The sequence below is a fragment of the Kogia breviceps genome, chromosome 8, assembly GCF_026419965.1.
Source record: "Kogia breviceps isolate mKogBre1 chromosome 8, mKogBre1 haplotype 1, whole genome shotgun sequence".
Lineage (NCBI taxonomy): Eukaryota > Metazoa > Chordata > Mammalia > Artiodactyla > Physeteridae > Kogia > Kogia breviceps.
In genome coordinates this window covers 32,948,529-32,975,865 of record NC_081317.1, presented here as the reverse complement: position 1 = coordinate 32,975,865, position 27,337 = coordinate 32,948,529, and the positions used below count along the sequence as shown (strand labels likewise).

Sequence of the window (27,337 nt, the reverse complement as noted above, 5' to 3'; positions counted from 1 at the left end):
CACTGCAGAACTCTGTGCACATTTCTGTGTAGCAGGTCTCTCACTGTGCATTCTGTAACTTGTTTGCTGCCCTTCTTGCTAACTTACAAACCCTTCCTTTTTGAGGGGAGAAAATGAATTTTGCTTGTCTGAGTTTATTTTTCTGTAGTGGAACTCAAAAAACTTCTACTAAATGAATGAATGCCAATAAAACCATATTTACTGGTCATAATTTTTCAAGAAAAAAATGTTATATCCACAAAATAATTTTCATTACTACAAAGTGTCAAACTGTGTATACCATTAGTTAAACTATGAATCTCTAAGATTCTCTAAATCTATTTAACATCTATCCAGTTCATTTCTCAACATCCCATTAAACCTGCCACACAACAGAAAACAAATCAATATCTGCTGTTTCATTATTAGATATTTTCAAAGACTTTAAAGCGATAAAACTGACAATTTATATCAACCAAAACCAGAGAATATCACAACTAAATTTAAAATAATTCACATTCAAATAAAAACATGAGTATTCAAGTCTTAGTTTATCCTAGCTTTAATTTGAAAAACTCTAAAGCCAATTTTGAATAGAAAAGAGAACAAATTAGTATTCTTTCATTTTCTACTTTTTAATAAAGTACTTATCCATATCCATATTTATTGAATTTTTAGCTTAGAGGAGAAAGAAATGTTGCCTTGACTGCTAAAAGTACCAAAGAGTGATAAAATTAAAACAAATCTTTAAAGATGTTTACATAGTTATCTAAATACCACTTCAACTTTAAAAAAAATCAAATTTAATACTAAAATAATTAAAACAGCTTCCTTCATTTAGCAAACAAAAATATATTTTACTATCAAACCCCAAATTATAAATAAAATTTATTTTAAAAAAGCTAATTCTGACACTTGAGTTTTTGTTATATTAACAAAATTAAGGGGGACAGGGACCCCAAATGACTAAACTGAAAAATAATTTGCGCTAAAACTAATTTCTACACAGGAAACTTTTTGGCTATATACTAATTAAAGTACTAGAACAACATTTTTATTCTTCATAAAATTAAGAGCATAGATTATGCTTTAGTTTGGTGTTTTATTTCATTCAAAAAGCAGATGTTTTATCTCCTGGGAAAGCACTAAAATGAAAAGCATGATTTTTAAACTATGTCATCTTCATAAACTAATATTCACAAAAACATGAGTATTTATTACACAAGGTAAAAATAACAAAATTATGGTAATCAGTAGAAGCAATCTGAGTACAGCAGTTACAAATATTTTAAGCACAGTTCTCTAGTACAACACACTATATTTCACCCTAGAGAAAGAATGTTGGCAAAGATCTCTACCACATGGAAACTGCTTTTAAAGCTGTTGGGCCCTGAAATTCTATTCAGCAGTTTGAAATCAATCCACAGCTTTTCTCTTTCACCCTCCCACTTGGGCTAATGCAAGCCTTGACCATCCACTGAGGAAAACCACAAAAAACTTCAAAACAGCCAAAACGGTAGGCTCTTTTTTCATATATTATTTTAAATATTGTTTGTTAAAATGTGACATCTAACAATCTTAGTAAATGTAAAGGTCATCTTTAATTTTTTTATGTTTCAGTTACTTTGAACAATTATTTTTTAACAAGCACTTAAGTATATCATTGCATAACTTTAATGTCCATGCAGGCAAGAACAAGATGCTGCAAAAGTCACAAAACCATGTTATTCTTAATTTTCAACCATTGATTTTTGACAAACTGGTATCTACAATGCAGCACCAGCAACTATGAGTGATTCTGTCTGAAGTAACTTATGAAAAAGTGTAAAATGTGCACCACCAGATAAAATCCAGCGGTGAGCCTACAAGAATCTTTCCCATTTCATTCCCTCTAAATCTTTGATTAAAGTTCTATATTTTTTCTAGTCTGCAATACTATTTTTGCATTTTTCATAGTTTAAATTTTAAAAGAAATGCTATTAACTAAAAGAAATGATATCTATTAAAAATTATAAAACTAAGAAAATTTAAATTATGGCTTTTCCCATATTCTGTACCACCTAAAAAAGTGTTAATGACTACTTTTTATAATGTTAAATTTAAAATTTAAATTTTAAAACTGTTCCTGGAACTTGTTTCTGCTCATACCAATACAAATCAAGAGTTCGTATAAAGGAGCAAAGTTGAAATATGATATTTTTTAACTCACATGAGACAGGATCATGGGACTTCATTTTAACTGTTTATATTACAGGTATCCTAAGAAGACTTCAGTTACAAACAAGTACCTTTGTTCAAGGCACCTAATTATTAAAAAACTGAAATTATCAACATTTCTTGGATTTTTGATAGAAAGGGAACTAAAACCATTTTCTGAAACTATTTTTCAGAATGTGGCTGATACATAAAAACTTTTAGCATGTAATTAAAGATCACTAAGGGTTAAATACTTGTTCTCTGGTCCCTACTGCGTATACCCTGCCAAAAAGTCCTCTAAGCTTTTAAATATTGCTTCAATGGTCTGCGTTTTTATTTCCAGGGAAAAAGAGAGTATTGTCCCACAGTCAGCAGGCCACTAGCTTATTAACTTCCAGTCACTTTCATTTTTGCTAAAATGAAGACTCTTCAATCTACACTTCTCCTGTTCCTGTTTGTGCCTCTGATAACGCCAGCACCACCATCTCAACAGGATTCACGCATTATCTATGATTATGGAACAGATAATTTTGAAGAAAGCTTATTTAGCCAAGATTATGAGGATAAATCCCTGGATGGAAAAAGTATTAAGGTATTTTATTTCTACTCTAAATTTAATTTCTAAAATAGTCGCCCATTTAAATGTATGTTTTTGTTTTTTCTGAATGTGTCTGATAAGGTAAGAGGAAAGGAAAAGCACATTAAATGCTTCAAAATAATTCAAAATAACTGTCCTAAGATGATATTTTTAAAGTATGCATGCTTCCCAAATTAATACATAGAATCCATGATAACCAAACAGTATCTATAGCAACCAAAACATAAGATTTAAGGAAAACTAAAATTTAAAACATAAAATTTAAGGAACATTAAACTTTAAGATGATCTCTGACCAGTTGAGATTTATATGTTAAGTAATATTACATAATGTCCTATATATGCATATTAAAATAAAATAGGAGAAATGTGTATTAGGAGAAATAAAAATGAATCACCAGCTTAAGGTTTATTGTTTTAGGAAGAAGTGGTTCAAGGAAATAAAGAGTACTGCTTATTTTGTATCTACAGCATTTCACAATAATTCACATATGTCAACTACACAGTATCAAAAAATGAAAACTACTTAATACAGCTTAATTTTTAATTGGTTTTAACAATTCAGACTCCATCACTTTACCAAGTAACGGTAACTGTCATTGTTTACAGGGATGACTTTCACAGCACATCTTCATATTCTACTTGTACGGGGGCTAAGTAATTACTTGTGGTTTTACTGGCACACAGAAATGAACACTGGGAAAGGAAAAAGTTAATACAGCACATAAGTATCTGTTGCCTGCCTACCGTGTGTCTGTATGTCTCTCTCTCTCTCTCTCTCTCTCTCTCTCTCTCTCTCTCTCTCTCTCTGTCACACACACACACACACACACACACACACACACACACACACACACACACACACACGGAAAATGAGCAATGCAGCCAAATACATAACAGTATTGATTGCTTCAAAAGTTCTCCACTCTAAATAAGATGACAAAGATTTTAAGAGTGAACAGTTATAATTGCTTCTTTCTTTTAGTACAGATGAGCAAATGTTAACAGTACAATTTCTTTCAATGGAGTTGGTTAATATGGTAGTATTATTATTATCACATATATATAATATAGGTACATATAGTTATAGCTTAGGGGAAAAAAAGGCCCACTATAACAACAAGTTGTTGGCTCACATGGCTGATTTGAATCTATCAATCAGTTTAAAGAATACTTTCAAAAATCTCCTAGTCCCTAAAAAGTAGTAAATAAAGAGTTCTCTGCTTCTTCTCTTTACATTGCTTTAGGAGTCTCTCTATTTTAATATAAATGCAGGGACTAAGATATTTGTGAAGTGGAGTAGAATTCAACTACATTTTACAGACAAATGGAAAGGGGAGAGGCTGTTCAACCAGAACACTTACGGAAGAATGCGTCTGTAATCCCTCAGTTTTACAGTCCAAACTGGTCTTTGTCACACCTGATAATAAATGTTTATTTTCTCAATAGGAAAAAGAAACTATGATAATAATACCCGATGAGAAAGGTTTTCAATTACAAAAAGATGAGAGTATAAAACTATTATCCCCCAAGAAAGAAAATGATGGTAAGTACGATACGCTATCATCAAATTTTTTTAAAGGAGCTTTAAAAAATAGCTTATAATGGAACTTTATTCCTTATAGTAATCAAAAATTGCATCAGGATATAGTAGATCCAAAACAGTGGAATTTTATCTCTAATGATAAAGTCAAACAGGTATATTGTGAGTTTTCATCATTTGACATCCCACATTATGAGTGAGAAATGTGGAATAGGAACATTCAAGAACAAAGTTTAGCCTCTACAAAGTGTGTGCTTCTGTCTATATAAAATCAGTTCAAGAAATACTTGTTAAACACCAAATTATTTTCAAATACTATGTAGCCTGAGGATAAAGTAAATAAAATATAATTCTTGCCTTTAAGAAACTCACAGAAGAGAGACATAGTTATATACATAAATAATTATAATGTACATTTCAATTAAAACAATAGAAAACTTATAAAATAACAAATTACAAAGTCCTACTTATTAGTTTCTATTTGGTTTATTCTTGCTCTATCACAGAACATTACTTCACATGACAATATGAAAAAAAAAAAAATCACACACTAATCTCTATATTGCTACAATAAAATTAAAATGCACAAAACCAGAAAATATACCTTAAGAAATTTGAGAAGTATCATAGTGAAAGTAGACTTGAAGAAATGGAAAGACATTCTTTGCTTCTGAATAGGATGATTTAATACCATAAAGATGTCAGTTCTCCCTAAATTTACAACAATGAACTTCTTTAAAGAGCTGGTAAGGCTGATCCTCAAGTTCAGAAGGAAAATCAAACCTGCATGAAATCACCTATCAGAACATACTTTAAAGCCTCCATACTTAAAATAAGTGTAATACTGGTGCATGAATGAAAGTCCACAGGCAAAAAGAAATACATGTAGAAATTTAGTAAATAATAAAGGTAACATCTTTAATCACTGAAGCAAAGATGATATTTTAAAAAACTGGGGCTGGGACAACTAAGTAGCCAACTGACAAGGGATACAATTAGATCCCTATCTTACACAGAAAAAGTCCAAATAAATTAGGGTCTAAATGCAAAAAGTGAAACCATACAAATAGTAGAAGATAACCTGGGTGTGGGGTATCTCAAAATCCAGAGATGATAATAGAAAAGGTCAATAAATTTGACTCCATAAATGAAACATCTGCATGGCAAAAACCATCATAAATGAAGCCAAAGGCAACTGAAAACTGAGAAAAATATTTGTAATATATATCACTGATAAAGAGTTAATATCTCTAATTTCTAAAGAACAAGTAAAAATCCAGGGGAAAGAAACTGATCAAAAATCCATTGGAAAAAAAAAATCCATTGGAAAAATGGACAAAAGATATGAACAGACAATTCACAAAATGATATAAAAATGACCTGACCCTTAAACACATAAAAGGTGTTCAATCTCACATGTAAGTTTAAATTATGTTGAGATAAAATTTTTTAACCTATCTGACAAATATATTAATATATTCCATTGGCAAAACTGTAGGGTATCAGACACTGACATATGTTGCTGGTGGTAATACAAATTGGAAGAATGGACAGGAATTTGGTAATATCTAATGAAACCTAATACACATTTACTTTATGACACAGCAATTGACTTCTAGGAATTCACCCTAAAGATATACTTCCAAAAGTAAGAAAACACATATGCAAAATCTCTGAAACACTGCTTGCATCTGCAAAATATTGGAAACAATCTAATTATCCATACATTGAAGAGTGGTTGAATAAAGTATGGTACATCCACCCAGGGGAATACTATGCAGTTGTAAAAATGAATGAGGATGATCTCTATAACTAATATGGAGTGATTTTCAGAAGAGATTATGTGAAAAAAATGCAATAGAGTATCTACAGTATGCTGTCTCTCACCTAAGAATGAAGGGGATGTAAGAGAATATACATACATCAGCCCACTTTGTGAAAAGAAATTCAAGAAGGGTAATTAAAAAACTGAGACTAGTTACCTATGGGTTACAGATGGGACTAGGGGTAGAAAGGAGGGGGAAATGGTAACTAGGGGTACTGGGGGAAGGTGCTAGAACTTCTGGGAGTATACACTTGTGTAGATTTGATTTTAGAATAATGTTATATTCACATAAGCAAACAAACAAATACATTTATAAATAAAACCAACTAGGATAAGATAAAAAGAACCCAAATTGGCAAACAAACAGAAAAATAGAAACTTAATTGCATTTCAAATCAATAACATAACACATTACAGGAGGAAAAATCTAATCGAAGTAACCCTTAAACACAGTATTTTGACTGTATACTTTCAGGCTAAAGACAAAATAAAATAGGCAAATACTAAAATTCTAGTGGGTAGGTTTGTTTCCACAGTATTATAGGTTAGCAAAAATGAAACTACTTAATGTGAGTTCTGGGACTGAATAAAGTAAATGCACAGTGGATCATGAGAGCCAAGTTTCTCATTGTCGAGAAGGGTGTTACAAATATGGTAAGGGGGAAGGCTAAAATGAACACTGTGGAGATGGAGTGGAATGAAAGATATCAGGATCAACTCCTGGTTTGTATACAGAGATACAGAAATAGATATATACATGTTTGCCTCCCTGTATGAGTATGTATGTGAAAATATGCTTATGATGTGTTTGTTTTCATAGGAGCATATGACACGTATATACATGTATATATGTATGTCTGCATGTGTGTACTTGTGTATTATGTCCATGTCTATATACATATACTTGTGTATAGTATGTATGTGTATTATATATGAAAAGAGCACCAAATAAAAATACCTATATTTCCCAGGCCTCTTTGCTGAAAAAGCCCAGAAGCAATGAGATCCCGTAGCAATGAGCACATCCACACCCAAATGTTGGTTTCTAAATACCATTCTCTACTAAAAGGGACCAGTACTCCTTGAAATAATAGCTGATTTCAGGCCTGGGGCAAGGAAAGGGCAAGATTGGTCTGGGACATCTTAGCATGCCAGAAAATAAGTAAATTCTCAAAGAACAGTGGGGACATTTAATTTTTAAATTAATCAAAATATAAAAAATACATAGGTATAAATGTGTAAAAGATGTACAAGACCTGCTCATTGAAATCCAAACAATATAAAGGGATCAATTGTTATTCATTAAAATAAAAAATGTTTGCTCTTCTTTTTTTTTTTTCTGGCCTCACCATGCGGCATGTGGGATCTTAGTTCCCCAACCAGGGATGGAACATGCACCCGCTGCAGTGGAAGTGTGGCATCTTAACCACTGGACTGCTGGGGAAGGCCCCAAATGTTTGCTCTTCAAAAGACATTGATAAGGAAATAAAAAGACAAGTCACAGACTGGAGGAAAATATTTGCAAAACATAAACCTGACAAATGATTTATATCTACAGAATATACTTTTATAATTCAAAAATAATAATACAAAAACCTATTTAAAAAAACAGGCAAGGGCTTCCCTGGTTGAGAGTCCGCCTGCCGATGCAGGCGACACAGGTTCGTGCCCCAGTCCGGGAGGATCCCACATACTGTGGAGCGGTTAGGCCCGTGAGCCATGGCCGCTGAGCCTGTGCGTCCGGAGCCTGTGCTCCACAACGGGAGAGGCCACAACAGTGAGAGGACTGCGTACCACAAAAAAATAATAATAATAAATAAAATAAAATAAAATTTTTTTAAAATTAAAAAACAGGCAAAAGATATGAATAGACACTTCATCACAAAAAAATACGTGGATGGCAAATAAGTATATAAAAAGATGCTCAGCACATTAGTCACTAAGAAAATGTAAATTAAAACACACGATACCACAACAAACCTTACTTGAAAGGCTAAAATTAAAAAGTCGAACCATACAAACCAAATGTTGGCAAGAATGTGGAACAACTGGAACTTTCACACACTGCTAATGAGAATGTAAAATGGCACAACCATTTTGGAAAACAGTTTAGGACATTCTTCAAAAGGTAAAATACATACGTATAGTAAGACCCAGCCATTCTACTCTTAGGTATTTATCCAAGAGAAATGAAAGCATTAAGTCCATACATAAATGTTCACGGCAGCTTTCTTTGAAATAGCTAAAAACTGGAAACAAACCAAATGTCCATAAGAGATGACAGTATAAATTGTGTTTATTGAGACAATGGAATAAATTGGAATGAACTCAGTAATAAATAGGAATGAATTACTGATACATACAAAAACAGATGAATCTCAAAATAATTATGCAGAGTGAAAGAAGCCAGACAAAAGAGTGTATACTGCATGATTCTTTTGATATAAAAGTTTCAAAAATGCAAACTAACATATAATGACAGAAAGGAGATTAGTGGTTGCTGGGAGGGAGAAATTACCAAAGGGCATGAGGAAACTTTTGGAGTGATGGAAATGTTAATTATCTTGATTGTGGTGATGGTTTCATGGGCATATACACATGTCCAAACTTATAAATTATACCAATTAAATATGTGCAACTTGACTGTATATCATGGAACCATAAAAAGGCTGTGGGAGGATAAACAGAGCTTAAGAGTTCTCACCGACTAATCTGTGACAATGTGATTATCAAAATAAATAAGACAGTAACGTATTATGGGATACATTACCCATGGGATGAGGAATTCGTAAGTTCTTACTGACAGAAATAAACAAATAAGAAGGGAATGTTCCACCTTATATCAGAATGCCAACTAACAAATGTAGAAGAAATGATGGAATTAGAAAATAATTGGCAATTATCCTAGAGATAAATGATTCAAGTAAGAATCTTCAACAGATGATAAAACTAGAGGGTGAAAATCTGATGACAAACCTGATGTTTACAATCTCAAAGTACTCCTCTAGAAGGTACAAATTACAAAGTGAAAAACAGTAATTTTACAGAGTGAGAACCATGGCAGATACTAACTGAACCAAGTGACCAAAGACAGCATCATAAGGAATGAGACAGATACTTAACACTGAGGATGTAACATTATTTCCATGGTATTCCTGCCAAAAAAATGAGGAACCTCATATAAACCCTAATTGAAAGATATTCTGCAAAATAAATGCCCTGAAAATAAAAGTTTTTAAAATTTTAAAATTTCCAAAACAGTAAAAGGTATGAAAAACAAGGACTAAAGAACTGTTGCAGGTTGAAGGAGACGAAAGATGCATGACAAGTAAATGCAATCAATGACATAGGGTACAACAGGGATTCTAACAGTGCCCATGATGACTCCAATTTTTAAGTTAATAGTTTGCTTATTTAACTAAGTGGTTTCTAAACTTATTAGAAATGTGTTTGCACCACTCCAAGTGATAAATCAAGTTTTTATTTACCTTAAATCCTGCTTTATGATTTTTGATACTCCAATGAAGAAATGTTAACTGTCAATCAATTCAGCAATTAAATGATCACTGCTAAAACAGATAGGAGAATAACAAAGATTGTGGATTACAGAATTTAAAATAAAATTCTGGTGAGTTATCAGATACAATATAGATTACTAGCTATCATGGCCATAACGTCTTTCCTGTTATCACCCATAATGCTGTAAAGGATCTTTTCAAATTGGTAATAACCTTCATGATAGCAAGGATTTTAACACTACAGGTGAAATATTTTTAAACTACAGATTTTTATGATTTGTTTCCCAATTTAGAAATGCCCACATGCCTGCTATGCGTTTGTTTAAGTGGTTCTGTATACTGTGAAGAAGTTGACATTGATGCTGTACCACCCTTGCCAAAGGAATCAGCTTATCTTTATGCACGATTCAACAAAATTAAAAAGTTGACTGCCAAAGATTTTGCAGACATACGTAAGTTAATTTTAAATAAGATATTAGTGTTAACTCGTGTTAGTATTTAACTCATATAAACACAAGTTTCTAGGTACCTGTGGCCTATCACATGTATGGTAGTGACTGTTGAGGTATTTTAAGTATCCACCACACTTCACAAAAATCCACTGGTTTACTGGTGAATCTCCTTTCCATTCAGATGTTCCCTGTCATCTTTCTTTACTGGTGACTTCGGAGTCTATGTTGACAGCCCATCTAATATATGGGCAACTATATCTTCTCAACCCCAATATTTCAAGATCCATTTGCCTCAGCCAGTCAGCAGTGCAACTATAATCAGGATATTTCTCCAATGACAATGTTTTATTTTCTACCTTTACTATAAAAACATAGAAACTGCTTTTTCTTACTTTAACTCATGGTTCTTAAATCTGGCTGCATATTAAAGTATTTTTGATATCAGATCCTAGTCCCCAGAGATTCTAATTTAGGTATCTAAATTTAGAGGCCCAGTTGTTGTCATTAACCACAACCAAACTCTTCAGATGACTCTAATACGGAACTAATGCTGAGAGCAGTGCCATTTAACTCCTTGCCAGGTCATTAAAAATCCTGGACTTCTGGTGTCCAATCAAAGCTTACAACAGCTGCCAGGAGGGTGTTGCCATGAGCACACCAAAATCCCCTACTTCTGCAGTATAAAGTCCAAGTCTGGATCATTAATCCCTCATAAATTTTCTAGATTCCAACACTGTCAAGGGCTTCTGAAGAAAGTCACACCAAGAAATGCACACTGGCCCCGCTACACATTTACAAGATTAGCCATAACTGAATTCATGCTGTCACCAGTAGCTCCCAACTGACTGAATACAGTCGTTCCTCTTTTGTGGATTCCATGTTTTCAAACTCACCTACTTGATAAAATTTATTTGTAACCCCCAAAATCAATACTTCTGGCACTTTCATGGTCATTCGCAGACATGTGCACAGTGGCAAAAAATTTGAACCATACAGGATAGGCTGAATGAGATGCTTGGCCTTTTGTTTCAGCTTTTATACTGTAAACAAGTATCCTGTTTACAGTCTACTTAGTGCCACATTTTTGTGCTTTTTGCTGTTTAAAATGCTCCCTAAGTATAGTGCTAAAATGCTGTCTAGTGTTCCTAACTGCAAGATGGCTGTGATGTGCCTTACAGAGAAAACACATGTTAGGTAATCTTTATTTAAGTGTGAGTTACAGTGCTGATTGGCTGTGAGTTCAATGTCAATGTATCAACAATATATACTAAGTAAGATGCCTTTAAAAAGAAACACACATAAAATTTTCTACTGATTGGTTGATGAAAATGTGTGATGAGAGGCTCTAACCCTGTATATTCCCTAGGAGCAATGGTTCCATATTCACTAATTCAGCATTTGCATTGACTTTATAGACATGACCACCTTGAATAGTGAGAAGGGACCATATTTTCTAATCACCCCAGATGGACAAAAGTGATGCACACATAAATACACATATTGAATTTCTCTATCTCTCAGTATGTACCACGGTAACAAATTAGGGAACATTTTTGCCTTTATTGTTGTCAAGCAATAAGGCATGGAGAGATTAAGATAAGATATCCACAGTCACAATACAACAGGCTGGCAAAAAATCCAAAACTATTCACATGATTTTATTCAATCAGATGTAATGCTTACTTTCCATAATTTGCAACAAAGCATTTCTTTCAAACTACTTGAGCATACTGAGATTCAAACAAAAAGGATGGAAGGACTCTATTGACTTTAAGTTCCCTTCCAAACCCGAGATTTTAGAACTTCAGTGAGAAAGACCATCAGTGTCAAGCACAGAGTAGATGCTCAGTGTTCAACAAACTTACTGAGCTACTAATTGTAGACACTCTGCTAGGCACTAAAAATAAAAGACGTTTGAATGACCTGATAAACAAATGCTTTACCTCAGTCCAGACAATTAAGAATTTAACTTCATATATTTTAAAAAATTTTCTTATTTTTTGTATATTTTTCCTTCAAGCTAACTTAAGGCGACTTGATTTTACGGGAAATTTGATTGAAGATATAGAAGATGGTACTTTTTCAAAACTTTCGCTGTTAGAAGAACTTACATTAGCTGAAAATCAACTACTGAAACTTCCAGTTCTCCCTCCCAAGCTTACTTTATTTAATGCAAAATACAACAAAATCAAGAGTAGAGGAATCAAAGCAAATACTTTCAAAGTAAGTATTTTATAGTATGATTGAGCACAATATAAAAATATCGGTTATACAGCCAATAATAACATGATAAAAGAAAAAGAACTAAGGTCTAGAATTTTGTTTTAAAACTATTTTAATGTAATAAATGAAGATACTATTTACATGATAAATAGTGATACTACTAGGCTTACTCAGTCTAGCTTATGCCTGTACCTCACCTAAAATACCTTTATCTTGTTTCATGGGACTACCTGGTGTCACATCTTTTTCCCTTGTTCACACAGCAATATTTATTTATACTGACAAGGTTGTACCCTCATGGCACCAACAGTCTGCAAAACCTCAAGATGGGAGTGTTCCTGTGTTTCTTTTTTCCTTACAATATTAGTAATTTACAAACACCAGAAAAAATCATGTTCTAAAGTAAACACTGAATTTTATTTTTAATACTTAAAAGTACTAGACCATAGAATTCTATAGGTAGACATTCTTTTGAATTCCATGATGGCACCTAATATAAAATTCTGTATGTAGTAAAAATTACATATATTTCTTAATTTAGTAATTCAAGAAAATAAATGCACATGAAAAGGGCAAGGTGATTTACTCTGATTTAGATAGCCAGGTTATCTCAAATTACAGAGTCTAGGGCTTCCCTGGTGGTGCAGTGGTTGAGAATCTGCCTGCCGATGCAGGGGACACGGGTTCGTGCCCCGGTCCGGGAAGATCCCACATGCCGCAGAGCGGCTGGGCCCGTGAGCCATGGCCACTGAGCCTGTGCGTCCGGAGCCTGTGCTCCGCAATGGGAGAGGCCACAACAGTGAGAGGCCCGCGTACCACAAAAAAAAAAAAAAAAAAATGCAGAGTCTACAGGGAAGTAACCTCAGCCCAGGACTTCCATAGCCCTGATGTACTCATTCCCAGTCCTGGAAGAAACCCCAGATAAAAGGATGAGACAATCACGCTACTGTTGGCAACAGAAGACTTCGTTCAAAAGGAAGGTTTGTAGCTCCTTATGACTACTCCTAGGCAGTTCCTCAGAAGTTAAGGGACTCTTAAAAACTGGACTCACTTTAAAAACAAAAAAATGCTTGTAATTTGAAGATATGCAATTTGAGCAGGTAAACCTTTGAATAACTGGCATGTCAAAGACCTACAGGAGTAGGGACTACCCTGGTGGCGCAGTGGTTAAGAATCCATCTGCCAATGCAGGGGACACGGGTTTGAGCCCTGGTCCGGGAAGATCCCACATGCTGTGGTGCAACTAAGCCCATGTGCCACAACTACTGAGCCTGCACTCTAGAGCCCGTGAGCCACAACTGCTGAAGCCCAAGCATCTAGAGCCCGTGCTCCAGAAGAAAAGCCACCATAATGAGAAGCCCGCACAATGCAACGAAGAGTAGCCCCTGCTTGCTGCAACTAGAGGAAGACCATGCGCAGCAACAAAGACCCAATGCAGCCAAAATTAAATAAATAAATAAATTTATAAAACAAAACAAAACAAACAAAAAAGACCTACAGGAGCTAATCAACATTTCACAAAAGGAATGTTTGAATATTTCGGATTTTACACTTGGATTACAGAAGGGATTCATGACAAGTTGGCATGAAAATGATAAACTCAGCTATTTTCTAGTTTTGCTTAATGCCCTAGGCTGCCAAAGCCAATGGTAAAATCAGATTACTCTAATCCATGTTAAAGAGGCCCACTGGGGAAGACAGGAGCTTGGTGCCCATATGTTGAATCGTAGGAAGCTTAAGAAAGGATTAAAATAACAGCAAATTAATTCTAAAAAAAAAAAAAATTACCAAATTCTGTCACAGGATGCATATCAAAGGTAAGGTAAAAGATTATTGTCAGGGGAAACTACATCTTGAAATCATATTATAAATTATACACAATAATGGATTACTGATCATTAAGAGTAATCCAATGTAGAGTCCTTGGGGCGTAAAAAAGTCATACTTAGCTACTACGTATTTAATAAACTGCTTTGGGAGACATCTTACTAACAAGCATACACATCTCTTAGGAATATTCATTTTAGTACAAATTGGTGGAGCTGAAATGGAAAGTTCTGAAGGTTCAAGAGAGGTTATGGCAGTACCAGGATGCAAATACAATCCTGCATAAGAGTTAACCTTATTACCTGCTCCCAAGAGAAATTTAAAGGGCCCCAGAAATTGGCATGAGGGCTGAGGCTGAATATGATGGTATTCAGAAGTGAGATGAGTGGACAGAAATATGGGGATGCATCAGGGTTCTACTGCCCTTCGTAAAGGACCAAATATACTACTTGTAAAACCAAAAACACCAAACAACAACAACAAAACAAACAAAAAAATCCCACCAAACCTAAAACTACCATACCAATGATTAATAGTATTGATATATGTCTATATCTATGTATTTATACATATGTATATGTGTGTATATAGCTTGAATTATGTGAAGAAATGCAATGAGCTCAATAACACTTAAGCAAAAGCACCTTTTCCTTACAGAAATTGAATAAACTATCCTTCCTCTACTTGGACCACAATGCCCTGGAATCTGTGCCTCTTAATTTACCAGAAAGTCTGCGTGTAATTCATCTTCAGGTATGATTGCTCCTTTCACATTATCTGACTTTAATTCAAATTATTATGGGTCAATCTTATGATTCATTAGGAAGCTCACTTATTTACACATAAATTTTGCCCATTAAAAGTATTAATATTTAGCCAAATGCTCTCTCCTGCCCAGAAGCCCTGGTTCTATCCAGAGCACAACCAAAGGACCAGTAACACTAGGTGTGAGGTCTGCTCTTATAATAGGATTTGTCTCCAGGTGTGCACTTGGCACCGCCTAGTTAATCTGACATGTGGATTTGAAGTTAGGGGACACTAAGACCTGTGATTTATGTTTCCTTCTCCAAATAGCAGTAAACACTTGCTTTTGGAGACTTCCCAGCTGACTTTATTGTCCAACATCAACTTAGGGTAATAGAAAAGTGAAAAGGGAATAAAAATAAACTAAGAGTGGTCTTTTACCATCACAAGAATTCCCATTTTTTCTTTTTATTTCTTTAAAGTATATTTAAGGAAACAGTACCCATTTTGAGTTGACACTCTAGAATAGGATACTTTATCCAGCTATTATAATCTTATTTATACTCAGAAATTTCTGTTATATGGGTTTTGCTCTTAGATATAGCCAGTAGTCTGTTCTTCCAAAGTAATACTGTAGACTTTAAAAAGGGTGGCTCAGATTGCTCAGCAACGGTTTTTATTACCATGAAGATATATACACAGTATGTACAATATTTTAAAAATCACTTTTTAGATAAAATATTCTGTGAGATCTCATTACACAACATACAAAAGAATGATTTCGGGTTTCTAAACAATTTTTCCCTTTTATTTTCTAGTTTAACAACATAACTTCAATTACAGATGATACATTCTGCAAGGCTAATGACACCAGTTATATTCGGGACCGCATTGAAGAGATACGCTTGGAGGGCAATCCCATCATCCTGGGAAAACATCCCAACAGTTTTATCTGCTTAAAAAGATTGCCTGTAGGGTCATACATTTAACCACTATCAATGCAGCACATAAGCTAAAGTACACACATACTTATAATCTGTCTCAACAATGTCTAAAGGAGCTTAAGTATTTAATATTAATTCTGTATCCTACTATGAAGGAACTTATGTTTTAAGCAAGGATGTTCAAAAAACCTTACATATAACAACAAGCAAAAGGTAAGAGTGAATCTCTAAGTTCAAAATAAAGTAATGTGAAAATATTTGAACAGCATTACAAAATCCCTGCAGTTTATACTAGAGTACCATTTAAAAGGTATGTTTTTATATAAATACCCAAATTTAAGACGTATTACGAAGTGAAAGGATAAGTCCAAGAAACTTTCAACTGTCTTTCCTGGCTTCTACCAGATCCCTAAAGCATTTAAGGCATATGTTCCAAAAACTTTGAAAAGCTAAATATTTCCAGGGACCTCTCATTTTTCTTTTATCATTCATACATTATTCATTATGAAGTAGGAACTATGTTTTCTTTCTATTAAGGCAGCTACTATATTTTTACTTAGCCTCAGAAATAGGAATATAGTCTCATACCTAGGCAAAACTTTCCAAATAAAGCATAATTTTACTCTCTGAGAAAGAGCTAATATAGTAATGTTCAGTTATTCTGCTTTGTGATCACACAATTAAAGGCTTTAGCAAAATAGTACAAAATTTTCTTTAATCTAAATATTAACATTCTAAGTCCACCATAAATCACTTTAGGAAGCCAAGCACATCAAAATCAGTATGCTTATTAAAAAACCTGAAAGTCCATCCTGTCTCTCAGAACATAGCCATAAAATTCTCCACTGTAATGGCTTTCAATTATGATATATACTGCAAAATATTTTCTTTTTATACTATAGGAATGAGAATCTCATCAATAAATTTATCCAAATGTAAGACATGAAAACAAAGTGAATTCTGTGGTGTTACTACTACACACCACCTTCCCACCCACCCACACACATCCATGTTCTTGAGAACAGACCACACATTCAAAAGAAAGCATCTCAGCAACATTTTCTAGAGACCCATGATTAACTGGTATGTTTAAAGATGAGAATTCATTTTCAATCTAATAATGATGATAAAGTTCCTAAAATTACTTTCCTCTTGCGCAAACCCCACTCAAAAGTCTTAGTTTCCACACTGCTTTGGGTTGCATATAAAATGATCAGTGCTTTAGAAACAAGAGTCTGAACTGTGTATATAAAAATTGCCGACATTGTTTCCAACATAAATTATGCATTAGAATCAAGTTGGTCTCTGTATACTATTCCCAGAACAAACACTATTGGTGGTTTTTCATTTGCTTCTGTTTTTTCTGTACGTAGAATGACCTCCTGTTTTTCAATTTTCCCATTTGTCAAGGTTGATCCCAAGATGAAATTTTTTCACTAAAACACCTGTGATCTCTTAACGCCACAGTAATTACTGCTACAACACTAACGCATTCACTGATTTTTATTATGGTAACTGGTAACAATAACTATTATACTGCTTTCTCACTTTGTGTGCAAGCCTCATTTCTCTGAGACTGAAAGCTCACTGAGCACACTGAACACATCCAATATTCCCTTTATACATTCAAAGTGCTAGCATAATAGTGAGCACATCTAAATTGAATATATAGTAAATAGTGCAAAATAAAATCCATTTAAACAGAAGGGCTCTGTTTTATTTGGAAAAATAGAATATTTAAGCTATCACAATCTTGAATAAATCAATAGAAATAAATTGTAACTTTATCTGGAAAAACAAACTTAATAAAGGATTGCTGAGTGGTGGAACCAACACTGGGGAAAGGGGTCAGTAGAGACTTCCTTTCCACTTCCAGATGTCAGAATAATAACGTATTCCTATGTTCTTTATATTACTAAACTTAAAGGGGAAAAGCACCATAAAATAACTCTCAAATTTTAGAGAACTTAAAAGCCAGTGGTTTATATAAAATAGCAATTAGGAAAGAGCACTGGTTTAAAAGTCTGAATTATGGAATTATCTTAAAAAAATAGTTTTGAGACTTCTAGATAAGATATGAACCTAGGTACCCGACAACCTTATATACACCCTTAAGTCACAAATAAAATAATGAAGTAAAATATATGCTGATCCCCATTATCTTAAATAGATATTGTTTCATTCTTGACACTGATAATGAAACAGAGGATTAAAATTAAAAATATTTTACCCCTACAAACATTCCTGAAAGAAACTAAAGAAGATATGCATAAATGGGAAGACATCTTGTGTTCATGAATGGAAGACTGAATAGTTAATATGCCAGAGCTACCCAAAACAATTTCAAAATGATAAGAACGGAGTAAAGGGACAATGCAGGTAATTAAATAGTTAATCCCACTAGGGGATTTTAAGTAAAGGAAAAGTATGGGAGACCCCTGTAAGTTAATGATCGCTCAAGAAAGCAGGTTTGCTTAACCACAAAACCAAGCATGCCTGTGTAGCAACAAAATCATGCAACAGAAACATGAGACATGCCCCCAAACAATAAACAATGGTGACAAGAGACCCACATCCTGCCCAGTGAGCTCAGTAAGTTAATGACCCCTAGGACATGCTCTCTGCACACATAAAAAACAATAATTTATGGAAAGGTGACATTTCAAAGTCAAAGACCCTCATTGTATGGAGACCTGAAATAATGTTTCCATAGCGCCATGACAGTCCTGGCTTGACCACGTAGGGACAAGAAAACTCCCCTGTCCAACCTGGAGGAGAAGTTGATGATGGAAGCGTGACATCTACTCAAGAATGAGGAAGAAGGTGGTCTTTTCATCCTCCCCACTTTTCCTTTGATTATAAAACTGTAGCCAACTAAGTTCTCAGGGTGCAGCACCCCCTAGCCCACCTGCTTTTAAGCCTCACAAGCATCCTATTCTAATAAATCACTTCTTATCTATCACTTTGTCTCTTGCTGAATTCTTTCCACAATGAGACATAAAGGACTGGAGCTCCTTGGAACCCCCCGAAACGCCACCTAGTGGTTTCAAAAACAATCCCTACCAAACTCCCAACAACATTTTTTGAAGAACTTGAAAAACCCACCAAAATTCATATGGAATCTCAAGGGACTCCAAACACCAAAAAAAAATTTGAAAGGAAGAACAAAATTGGAGGATTCACATTTCCTCATTTCAAAATGTAACTACAAAGCTACAGTAATCAAAAGTGTGATACTGGCATAAGGACAGACATACAGACCAATGGAATAGAATAATGAATCCAGAAACAAACCTTTGCATATATAGTCAAATGATTTTTGACAAAGGTGTCAAGACCACTCAATGAGGAAATAACAGTCTCTTCAGCAAGCAATGCTAGGAAAACTGGATATCCACATGTATAAGAATGAAGTTGTACTGCTAGCTTACAGAATATATAAAAATTAACTCAAACTGGATTAAACACCTAAACTTAATAGCTAAACTATAAAACTCTCAGGAAAAAATAAAGAGAAAATTCTTTATGATGTTGAATTTGGCAATGATTTCCTGGATATGACACCAAAAGCACAGGCTACAAAAGGAAAGAAAAGAAATTGGACTTCATCAAAATTAAAAATTTCTATGTATCAAAGGACACTATTGAGAGAATGAAGGAATGGCAAATTAGTGTTTAATGGGACAGATTTTTACTGGTGATGCTTGCACAACAATGTTATGTTTCTTTCCATTCTAGTAACCCTGTCACCAGCAAAGGACCAGCTCAAAGAAGCACTTTATCCTCTACAGGAAAAACACACCAATTATACTTCTACATTTGCCCTAAAAGCACTTAGAGGAAAATCAGTCTGAAAATGGGACTAGTGCTCACATTTCCCACAACCCATTCTAATGTATAAGTAAATGGCCGTATTAGGTGATTCATTACTATAACCGCCAGCAGACTCCTCAATCTTTATTGCATTTTACCAATCCTGAAGAAGAGCTCTTTAATAGTTCTGGTGCAAGAGCACCTGCAAGTAAACAACATAATCCTGAGCACTCCTCAAGGGACCACAGTACAGGTACTGACATGTTTCATTCTAAAGAAAATCTTATGCTTGACAGACATTACTAGCTCAACCAAATAAAATGCAAATAATGATGATGATAAAAAAAAAGAATCCAAAATAAATGAGAATTAGTACCAGTCATAAAAACAATAGTCAGGACTCAGGATTTTGAGGGAACCTGAACCTTGAGATATTATTTATGTTAACTCTTTCAAAACTGGTTTCTGTGTGTATCACTGCTGTCAATAATTTGATACTATCTAACTAAGTAGGACCCAGGGGATTATAATACAGCTAAATATAGTTCTAGTTATGACAAAAAACAAAGGGAATTTTTAAAAAGTCTCTGAATGTATCTGTATCAGACCTAAGAATCGTTACTTTACAAGAATCAGACTTCAATATTTAAACTTGAAATATACAATAAATAAGAAGCTCAAAATACAGACTGTGGCTCAGGAAGTAAAGATTACACTGTGACGTTACAAGGCTGCTATGCCTACGTCCTTTATTAGCATTTGGCATTTTACTTCAAGTGTCCTTGACAGATTAATTTTTCAAAATGTGTACTGTAAAATAAATAAGACTATACTCTTTCAATATAAATGGTTAACTGACTTGTACAGAAGCATTCCTCCTTCATTTATTCCAAATAACTGCAAATCTAGAAGCCAATAAAAACATTTTCTATTGTTTGAAAGCTTTAAGAATGTTATCTTAAACCCCCAAATTAAAATCAGCTTCACTTTCCATAAACATTCAAATTGAAAGACTTTAGACCCTACCTTGAAATGTTTAAATGTGCGCTTACGATATTCACACCATTCCACAAAGAAGTGTAGGCTTCGGAAGAACATAAACAGATCTCTTCTTTCTTCTGCTCTGTAGAAATAAAAGGCTCTAGGATTAATAAATATCGTCTATTATCGTTCATTTAAGCCCTTCATCTGGCTTTATCTTATTATTGTTTTTTATAGATCCGACACTAAAGCTAAAAAAGTACTTAATATTATTTCTATACACTGAACTCTGCCCTTTTGAGTATGTGCCCCTGTGTGATTTCTCAGGCTGGAATTCCCTTTTCTCCATCTTCAAATGTTTAAATCCTACCCATCTTTCAAGATATCACACAAGTGCCACTTTCTCCTTGATATCTCATTTGATGACCTGTGGTATAATAAGGAATATATCTGGTCTTTGTCACTAGTTCCTAACACAGAGCTTCAAAAGCTCTTGGAATTCCTGAGTGACAAGAGTGCCTTTTTTATGCTAATGAGGTAAATCAAGGTGGTCCCTAGGTAGCCTTAGGATAGGGACTGTTCACCAGAAAGACCAACCACATGATTAAAAAGTTCGAACTGTGGGCTCACCAGTTCTCCATGGAAGAAAGGAGAGCTGGAGGAGTTTAATCACATGGCCAATCATGATGCCTATGTAAGGTAACCCAAATAAAACGTCTGGACAACAAAACTCAGTGGCACTTTCAGGTTGGTGAACATGTGTATGTGCTAGGAGGCTGATGTGCCCAGATTCCATGAAGAGAGGGCACAGAAGCTCTATGTCTATCCTCCTCCCCCAGCCCCCACGGCACCCCACCCCACCCCTAGACCTTGGTCTATGAATTGTTTCCATTTGGCTGTTTCTGGGTTGTAACTTTTACTGAAGTCTAGCAGTCTTATGGAGGTCTCTGCTAAATCTGGGTAGTGTCAGAATTGAACTGAATTACAGGACACCCAGTTGCTGTCACGGAATTATTGTGTCTCACCACCACACCATATGTCCTATTCCAAAATAACTAGAAATAATTTCATTCCTATGCCTATGAGTTCCCATAGGAATTTAGCTCAATTCTCTTAATACTATACCTATTGTTATATTGACACCTACAAACACTTCTGAGCAACTTATAGGCAAGATGCATGTGTTCATTTAATCATTCATTCAATAAATGATTGTGGGAGTAGAGTTCCCATTCTAGTCACAGTAGAGTAAGCACATTGAACCTGAATGTTCCCATTAATTACAATTTAGAAACATGGAAATAATACATAAAGCAAATATTGGAAGATTCTGATATGTGGACAGAAAAAGCAAAACAGGTAGAGACTTCAGGAATTAAGGGAGGACCAGATAATGAGTTCCTTGGGGTTCATTTTTACCTCTTGTACATCCCAATCTGGATGCTAGAGCAGACTGAAATTTAAAAAACAAACAAAAAGGCCCGGGGAAAGACTGCTCCTTCTAACCAGCAGAAGTCATACAAGATGAGGAGTGAAGACACTGGTTTTAGTGATGATTATTTGGACTTGACACCAAAAGCTAAGGCAACAAAGCAAAAATAAACACGGAACTACATCAAACTAAAAAGTCTCTGCACAGTAAAGGAAACCATCAACAAAATGAAAAGGCAACTTGGCAAATGGGACAAAACACTTGCAAACCAAATATCTGATGGTGTTAATATGCAAAATATATAAAGAACTCACATAACCTAATAGCAAAAAATCCAAACAATCAGATAAAACAGGCAGAGGATCTGAATATAAGCATACCCCAGAGATATTGCAGATTCAGTTCCAGACCACCACAATAAAGCAAACATTGCAATAAAGCAAATTGTACAGATTTTTTTAGTTTCCCGCATATTAAAGTTATGTTACACTATAAATTCATGTCTAAAAAAAAAAAAATCAAGGTACAGGTCTTTCCTGGTGGTGCAGTGGTTAAGAATCCACCTGCCAATGCAGAGGACCTGGGTTCGAACCCTGGTCCGGGAAGATCCCACATGCCGCAGAGCAAATAAGCCCGTGCGCCACAACTACTGAGCCTGTGCTCTACAGCCCACAAGCCACAACTATGGAGCCCACATGCCACATCTACTGAAGCCCGTGCACTCTAGAGCCTGTGCTCTGCAACAAGAGAAGCCACCGCAATGAGAAGCCCACACACCACAACAAAGAGTATCTCCCGCTTGCTGCAACTAGAGAAAGCCCGCATGCCGCAATGAAGGCCCAACACAGCCAAAAATAATAAATAAAAATAAATAAATTAATTTTTTTAAAAAAGGTACATATCTTAATTTAAAAATACTTTAGGAGTGGGGGAGAAATAGGTGAAGGGTACAAACTTCCACTTAAAAAATAAATAAGCCACAGAGATGTAATATATAGCATAAGAAATATGGTCAATAAAATTGAAATAACTGTGTGGGAATGGATGGTTACTGGACTTACCATGGTAAACATTTCATAATGTATGAAAATGTCAAAACACTATGTAGTACACCTGAAACTAACATAATATTGTATGTCTACTATATTTCAACTTAAAACTAAGTTTCTATAAGATATAAATACACTTGCTATATCTTTGCACCTAATCAGTCCATATCTGATTGAGGACTCCTGAATATTAAACTGATCTAATGTTCCCAATAAAGAGGAAAAAGTTCACAAGAAAAAAAATCACTTTACTGCTAAAAACTGCTATCCATCATCTGAGCATTCAGCAAGTCTTTTTGCAGTGGAGGGTCTCTCCTCGGCATTGATGGATGCTGACTGATGAGGGATGTTTACTAAAAGTTGGCATGGCTGTGGCAACCACCACCCTGATTCTTCAAATAAGACGACAATGAAGCTTGATGCATCAAGTGACTCTTCCTTTCATGAACAATTTCTCTGTAACATGCAATGCTGTTTGACAGCATTTCACCCACAGAACTTCTTTCAAAACTAGCGTCAATACTCTCAAACCCTGCCACTGCTTTATCAACTAGGTTTATGTCACAGTCTAAATTCTTTTTTTGTCATTTCAACAATCTTCACAGCAGCTTCACTAGGAGTGGATTCCATCTCAAGAAACCACTTTCTTTTTCTTCATCCATAAGAAGCAACTCCTCAACCATTAAAAGTTTTGTCATGAGATGGTAGCAATTCAGTCACATCTTCAGGCTCCACTTCTAATTCTAGGTCTCTTGCTATTTCCACCACACTTGCAGTTACTTCCTCCACTGAAGTCTTGAACCCCTCAAAATCATCCACGAAGGTTGGAATCAACTTCTTCCAAACTCCTGTTAATGTTGATCTTTTCACCTCTTCCAATGAATCAAGAATGTTTCTTTTTCGTTTTTTTCTTTTTTCTTTTGGCTATGTCAGGTCTTAATTGCGGCACGTGGGATCTTCGTTGAGGGATGCGGGATCTTTCGTTGCAGCACACAGGATTCCCTCTAGCTGTTGTGTGGGGGTTTTCTATTCTCTAGTTGTGGTGTGCAGGCTCCAGGGCACGTGGGCTCTGTAGTTTGCAGCACGCGGGCTCTCTAGTTGAGGCGCACACAAGCTCAGTAGTTGTGGTGCATGGGCTTAGCTGCCCCGCAGCATGTGGGAACCTAGTTCCCCAACCAGGGGTCAAACCCACGTCCTCTGCCTTGGAAGGTGGATTCTTTACCACTTGACCACCAGGGAAGTCCCATGAATGTTCTTAATGGCATCCAGAATGGTGAATCCTTTCCAGGTTTTCAACTGACTTTGCCCAGATGCATCAGAAGAATTCACTATCTATGGCAGCTACAGCCTCACAAAATATATTTCTTAAATAATAAGACTTGAAAGTTGAAATGACCCCTTGATCCATGGGCTGCAGAATGGATGTTGTGTTAGCAGGCATGAAAACATTAATATCATTGTACATCTCCATCAGAGCTCTTGGGTGGCCAAGTGCATTGTCAATGAGCAATAATATTTTGAAAGGAATCTTTTTTCTAAGCAGTAGGCCTCAACAGCGGGCTTAAAATATTTAGTAAACCATGCTGTAAACAGACATGTTGTCATCCAGGCTTTCCATTTATAGAGCACAGGCAGAAGAGATTTAGTATAATTCTTAAGGGCCCTAGGAATTTTGGAATGGTAAATGAACACTGGCTTCAACTTAAGGTTACTAGTGGCATTAGCCCCTAACAAGAGTCAGCCTGTCCTTTGAAGCGTTGAAGCCAGGCATCGACTTTTCCTCTCTAGCTATGAAAGTCCTAGATAGTATCTTCTTCCAATATAAGGCTGTTTTGTCTACATTGAAAATCTGTTGTTTAGTGTAGCCACCTTCATGGACTATCTTAGCTATATCTTCTGGATAACTTGCCGCAGTGTCTACATCAGCCCTTGCTGCTTCACCTTGTACTTTTATATTATGGAGATGGCTTCTTTCCTTAAACCTCATGAACCAAACTCTGCTAGCTTCAAACTTTTCTTCTGTAGCTTCCTCACCTCTCTCATCCTTCCCAGAATTGAAGAGAGTTAGGGCCCTGATGTGGATTAGACTTTGGCTTTAAGGAAATGTTGTGGCTGGTTTGATCTTCTATCCAGACCTCTAGAACTTTCTCCATAGGCGCAATAAAGCTGTTTCACTTTCTTATTTGTGTGTTCACTAGAATATTACTCTTGATTTCCTCCAAGATAGACAGATAGATATACACACACAGGGAGATACATATCCCTATCTATCTATCTATCTAATGGATTATTATTCACCCATAAGAAGAAGGAAATCCTGATATTTGTAACAACATGGCTGGACCTTGAGGACATTATGCTAAGTAAAATAAGTCAGAGACAGAAAGATAAATACTGTGTGATCTCACTAGTATGTGGAATCTAACAAACAAACAAAAACCAAACTCAGTTGCGGAGAACACACTGGTAGTTGCCAGAGGCAGTGGGTATGAGATCAGCAAAATGGGTGAGGGTGGTCAAAAAGTACAAACTCCTAGTTATAAAACAAGTAAGTCATGGGGATGTAACATACACCATGATGACTGTAGTTAATAATACTGTACTGTATATTTGAAAGTTGCTAGAAGAGAAAATGTTAAAAGTTCTCATCAGAAAAAAAAAAGTAACTGTGTGGTTATACATGTTAACTAGAGTAATTGTAATGATCATTTCACAATTTATACATATATCTTGTCATTATACTGTATACCTGAAACTAATATAATGTTATATATCAACTATATCTCAATAGAAAAAAAGCCAGTGTTCAAAATCATACAATATAATCTACTGGACATAATATTAATAAAGTTTCTTTTGTGGTTTATTACTTAATAGCAAAAGTTTTCAAAAATTAGGCAATAAATTTTTGTGTGTGTGTGTGTGGTATGCGGGCCTCTCACTGTTGTGGCCTCTCCCATTGCGGAGCACAGGCTCCGGACACGCAGGCTCAGTGGTCATGGCTCACGGGCCCAGCCACTCCGCGGCATGTGGGATCTTCCCAGACCGGGGCATGAACCCGTGTCCCCTGCATCGGCAGGAGGATTCTCAACCACTGCGCCACCAGGGAAGCCCTAGGCAATAAAATTTTTGATGCAGTTAAAAAAAAGAAAAAAAAAGATGAGAAAAGGGAAACCATGCAGTACAGAACCCTAATGCCAAAGAGGAGCCATGTCCCTAATCCTCCCAATTAGGCAACTAGTACTGCTGGTAATAAGCAAAAGCATAAGCATATGGATCAAGGGAAGAGAACTGAGAGTCCAGAAATAAAATCATAGATCTACGGTCAACTGATTTTCAACAAGAGTGCCAAAACCATTCAGTGGGGATAAGAATAGTCTCACTGGTACTGGGACGAGATATCCAAATGCTAAAGAATGATGTGGCACCCTTACTTTGCACCATATGCTCTAAACTCTAAATGGATCAACGACCTAAATATAAAAGCTAAAACTATAAATTCGTAGAAGAAAACACAGAGGCAGATATCAACCTTAGATTTGGCTGTGGATTCTCAAATGACAATAAAATCATGAACATCAAAATAAAATACAGATAATGTAGACTTCATAAAAATTAAAACTTCTGTGCATCAAACGACATTATCAAGAGTGGAAAGACAAATTACACAGTGGTATTTGCAAAATATATATCTGAAAAGGGTCTAGAACCCCAAATATAGAGAAAACTCTTAAAACAACATAAAAATCGTAAAAATGCTGTAACAAGCTATCATGAACATGGTTTAAAGAAATTAAAAAATAGAAAATATCAACAAAGAAATAAAAGATAAAAAGAAGATTCAAATAATTTAGAACTGCAAAATACAATAACTTAAATACAAATCTCATCACAGTGGGCTTCCCTGGTGGCGTAGTGGTTAAGAATCCACCTGCCAATGCGTGGGACACAAGTTGGAGCACTGGTCTGGGAAGATCTCACATTCTGTGGAGCAGCTAAGCCTGTGCGCCACAGCTACTGAGCCTGTGCTCTAGAGCCTGCGAGCCACAACTACTGAAGCCTGTGCGCCTAGAGCCCGTGCTCTGCAACAAGAGAAGCTACCGCAATGAGAAGCCCGTGCACTACAACGAAGTGTAGCCCCCTCACCGCAACTACACAAAGTCCACGTGCAGCAACGAAGACCCAATGCAGCCAAAAAATAATAATAAAAAAAA

At 35.4% G+C, this 27,337-nt stretch overlaps 2 protein-coding genes across 3 annotated transcripts in view; one reads left to right on the top strand and one right to left on the bottom strand.

Annotated features, from left to right (window-relative positions):
* CENPP (centromere protein P) overlaps positions 1-27,337 on the bottom strand; it is a 205,699-nt gene that overhangs the window by 138,102 nt on the left and 40,260 nt on the right. Inside the window, exon 5 of the mRNA XM_059072428.2 lies at positions 20,688-20,784. Within this exon, the coding sequence (XP_058928411.1) occupies positions 20,688-20,784 (97 nt within the window). The remainder of the gene's footprint in view (positions 1-20,687; positions 20,785-27,337) is intronic.
* On the top strand, positions 1,287-18,810 carry OGN (osteoglycin). Of its 2 annotated transcripts, XM_067041134.1 has the most exons (8): positions 1,287-1,495; positions 1,668-1,835; positions 2,519-2,767; positions 4,222-4,318; positions 9,952-10,110; positions 12,131-12,333; positions 14,818-14,913; positions 15,723-18,810. In XM_067041134.1, the coding sequence occupies exons 3-8, from the start codon at positions 2,594-2,596 to the stop codon at positions 15,891-15,893; spliced, it is 900 nt and encodes a 299-aa protein (XP_066897235.1). In that variant the 5' UTR covers positions 1,287-1,495; positions 1,668-1,835; positions 2,519-2,593; the 3' UTR covers positions 15,894-18,810. The 2 variants fall into 2 exon arrangements, with proteins under 2 accessions (XP_066897235.1, XP_058928409.1); XM_059072426.2 differs by lacking the exon at positions 1,668-1,835.

Coding starts and splice junctions, on each gene's coding strand:
- OGN (XM_059072426.2), top strand. CDS start 2,594: ATGAAGACTCTTCAATCTACACTTCTCCTGTTCCTGTTTGTGCCTCTG. Junction 12,334..14,817: donor TCAAAGCAAATACTTTCAAA/GTAAGTATTTTA, acceptor TTTTCCTTACAG/AAATTGAATAAACTATCCTT. Junction 14,914..15,722: donor TGCGTGTAATTCATCTTCAG/GTATGATTGCTC, acceptor TTTATTTTCTAG/TTTAACAACATAACTTCAAT.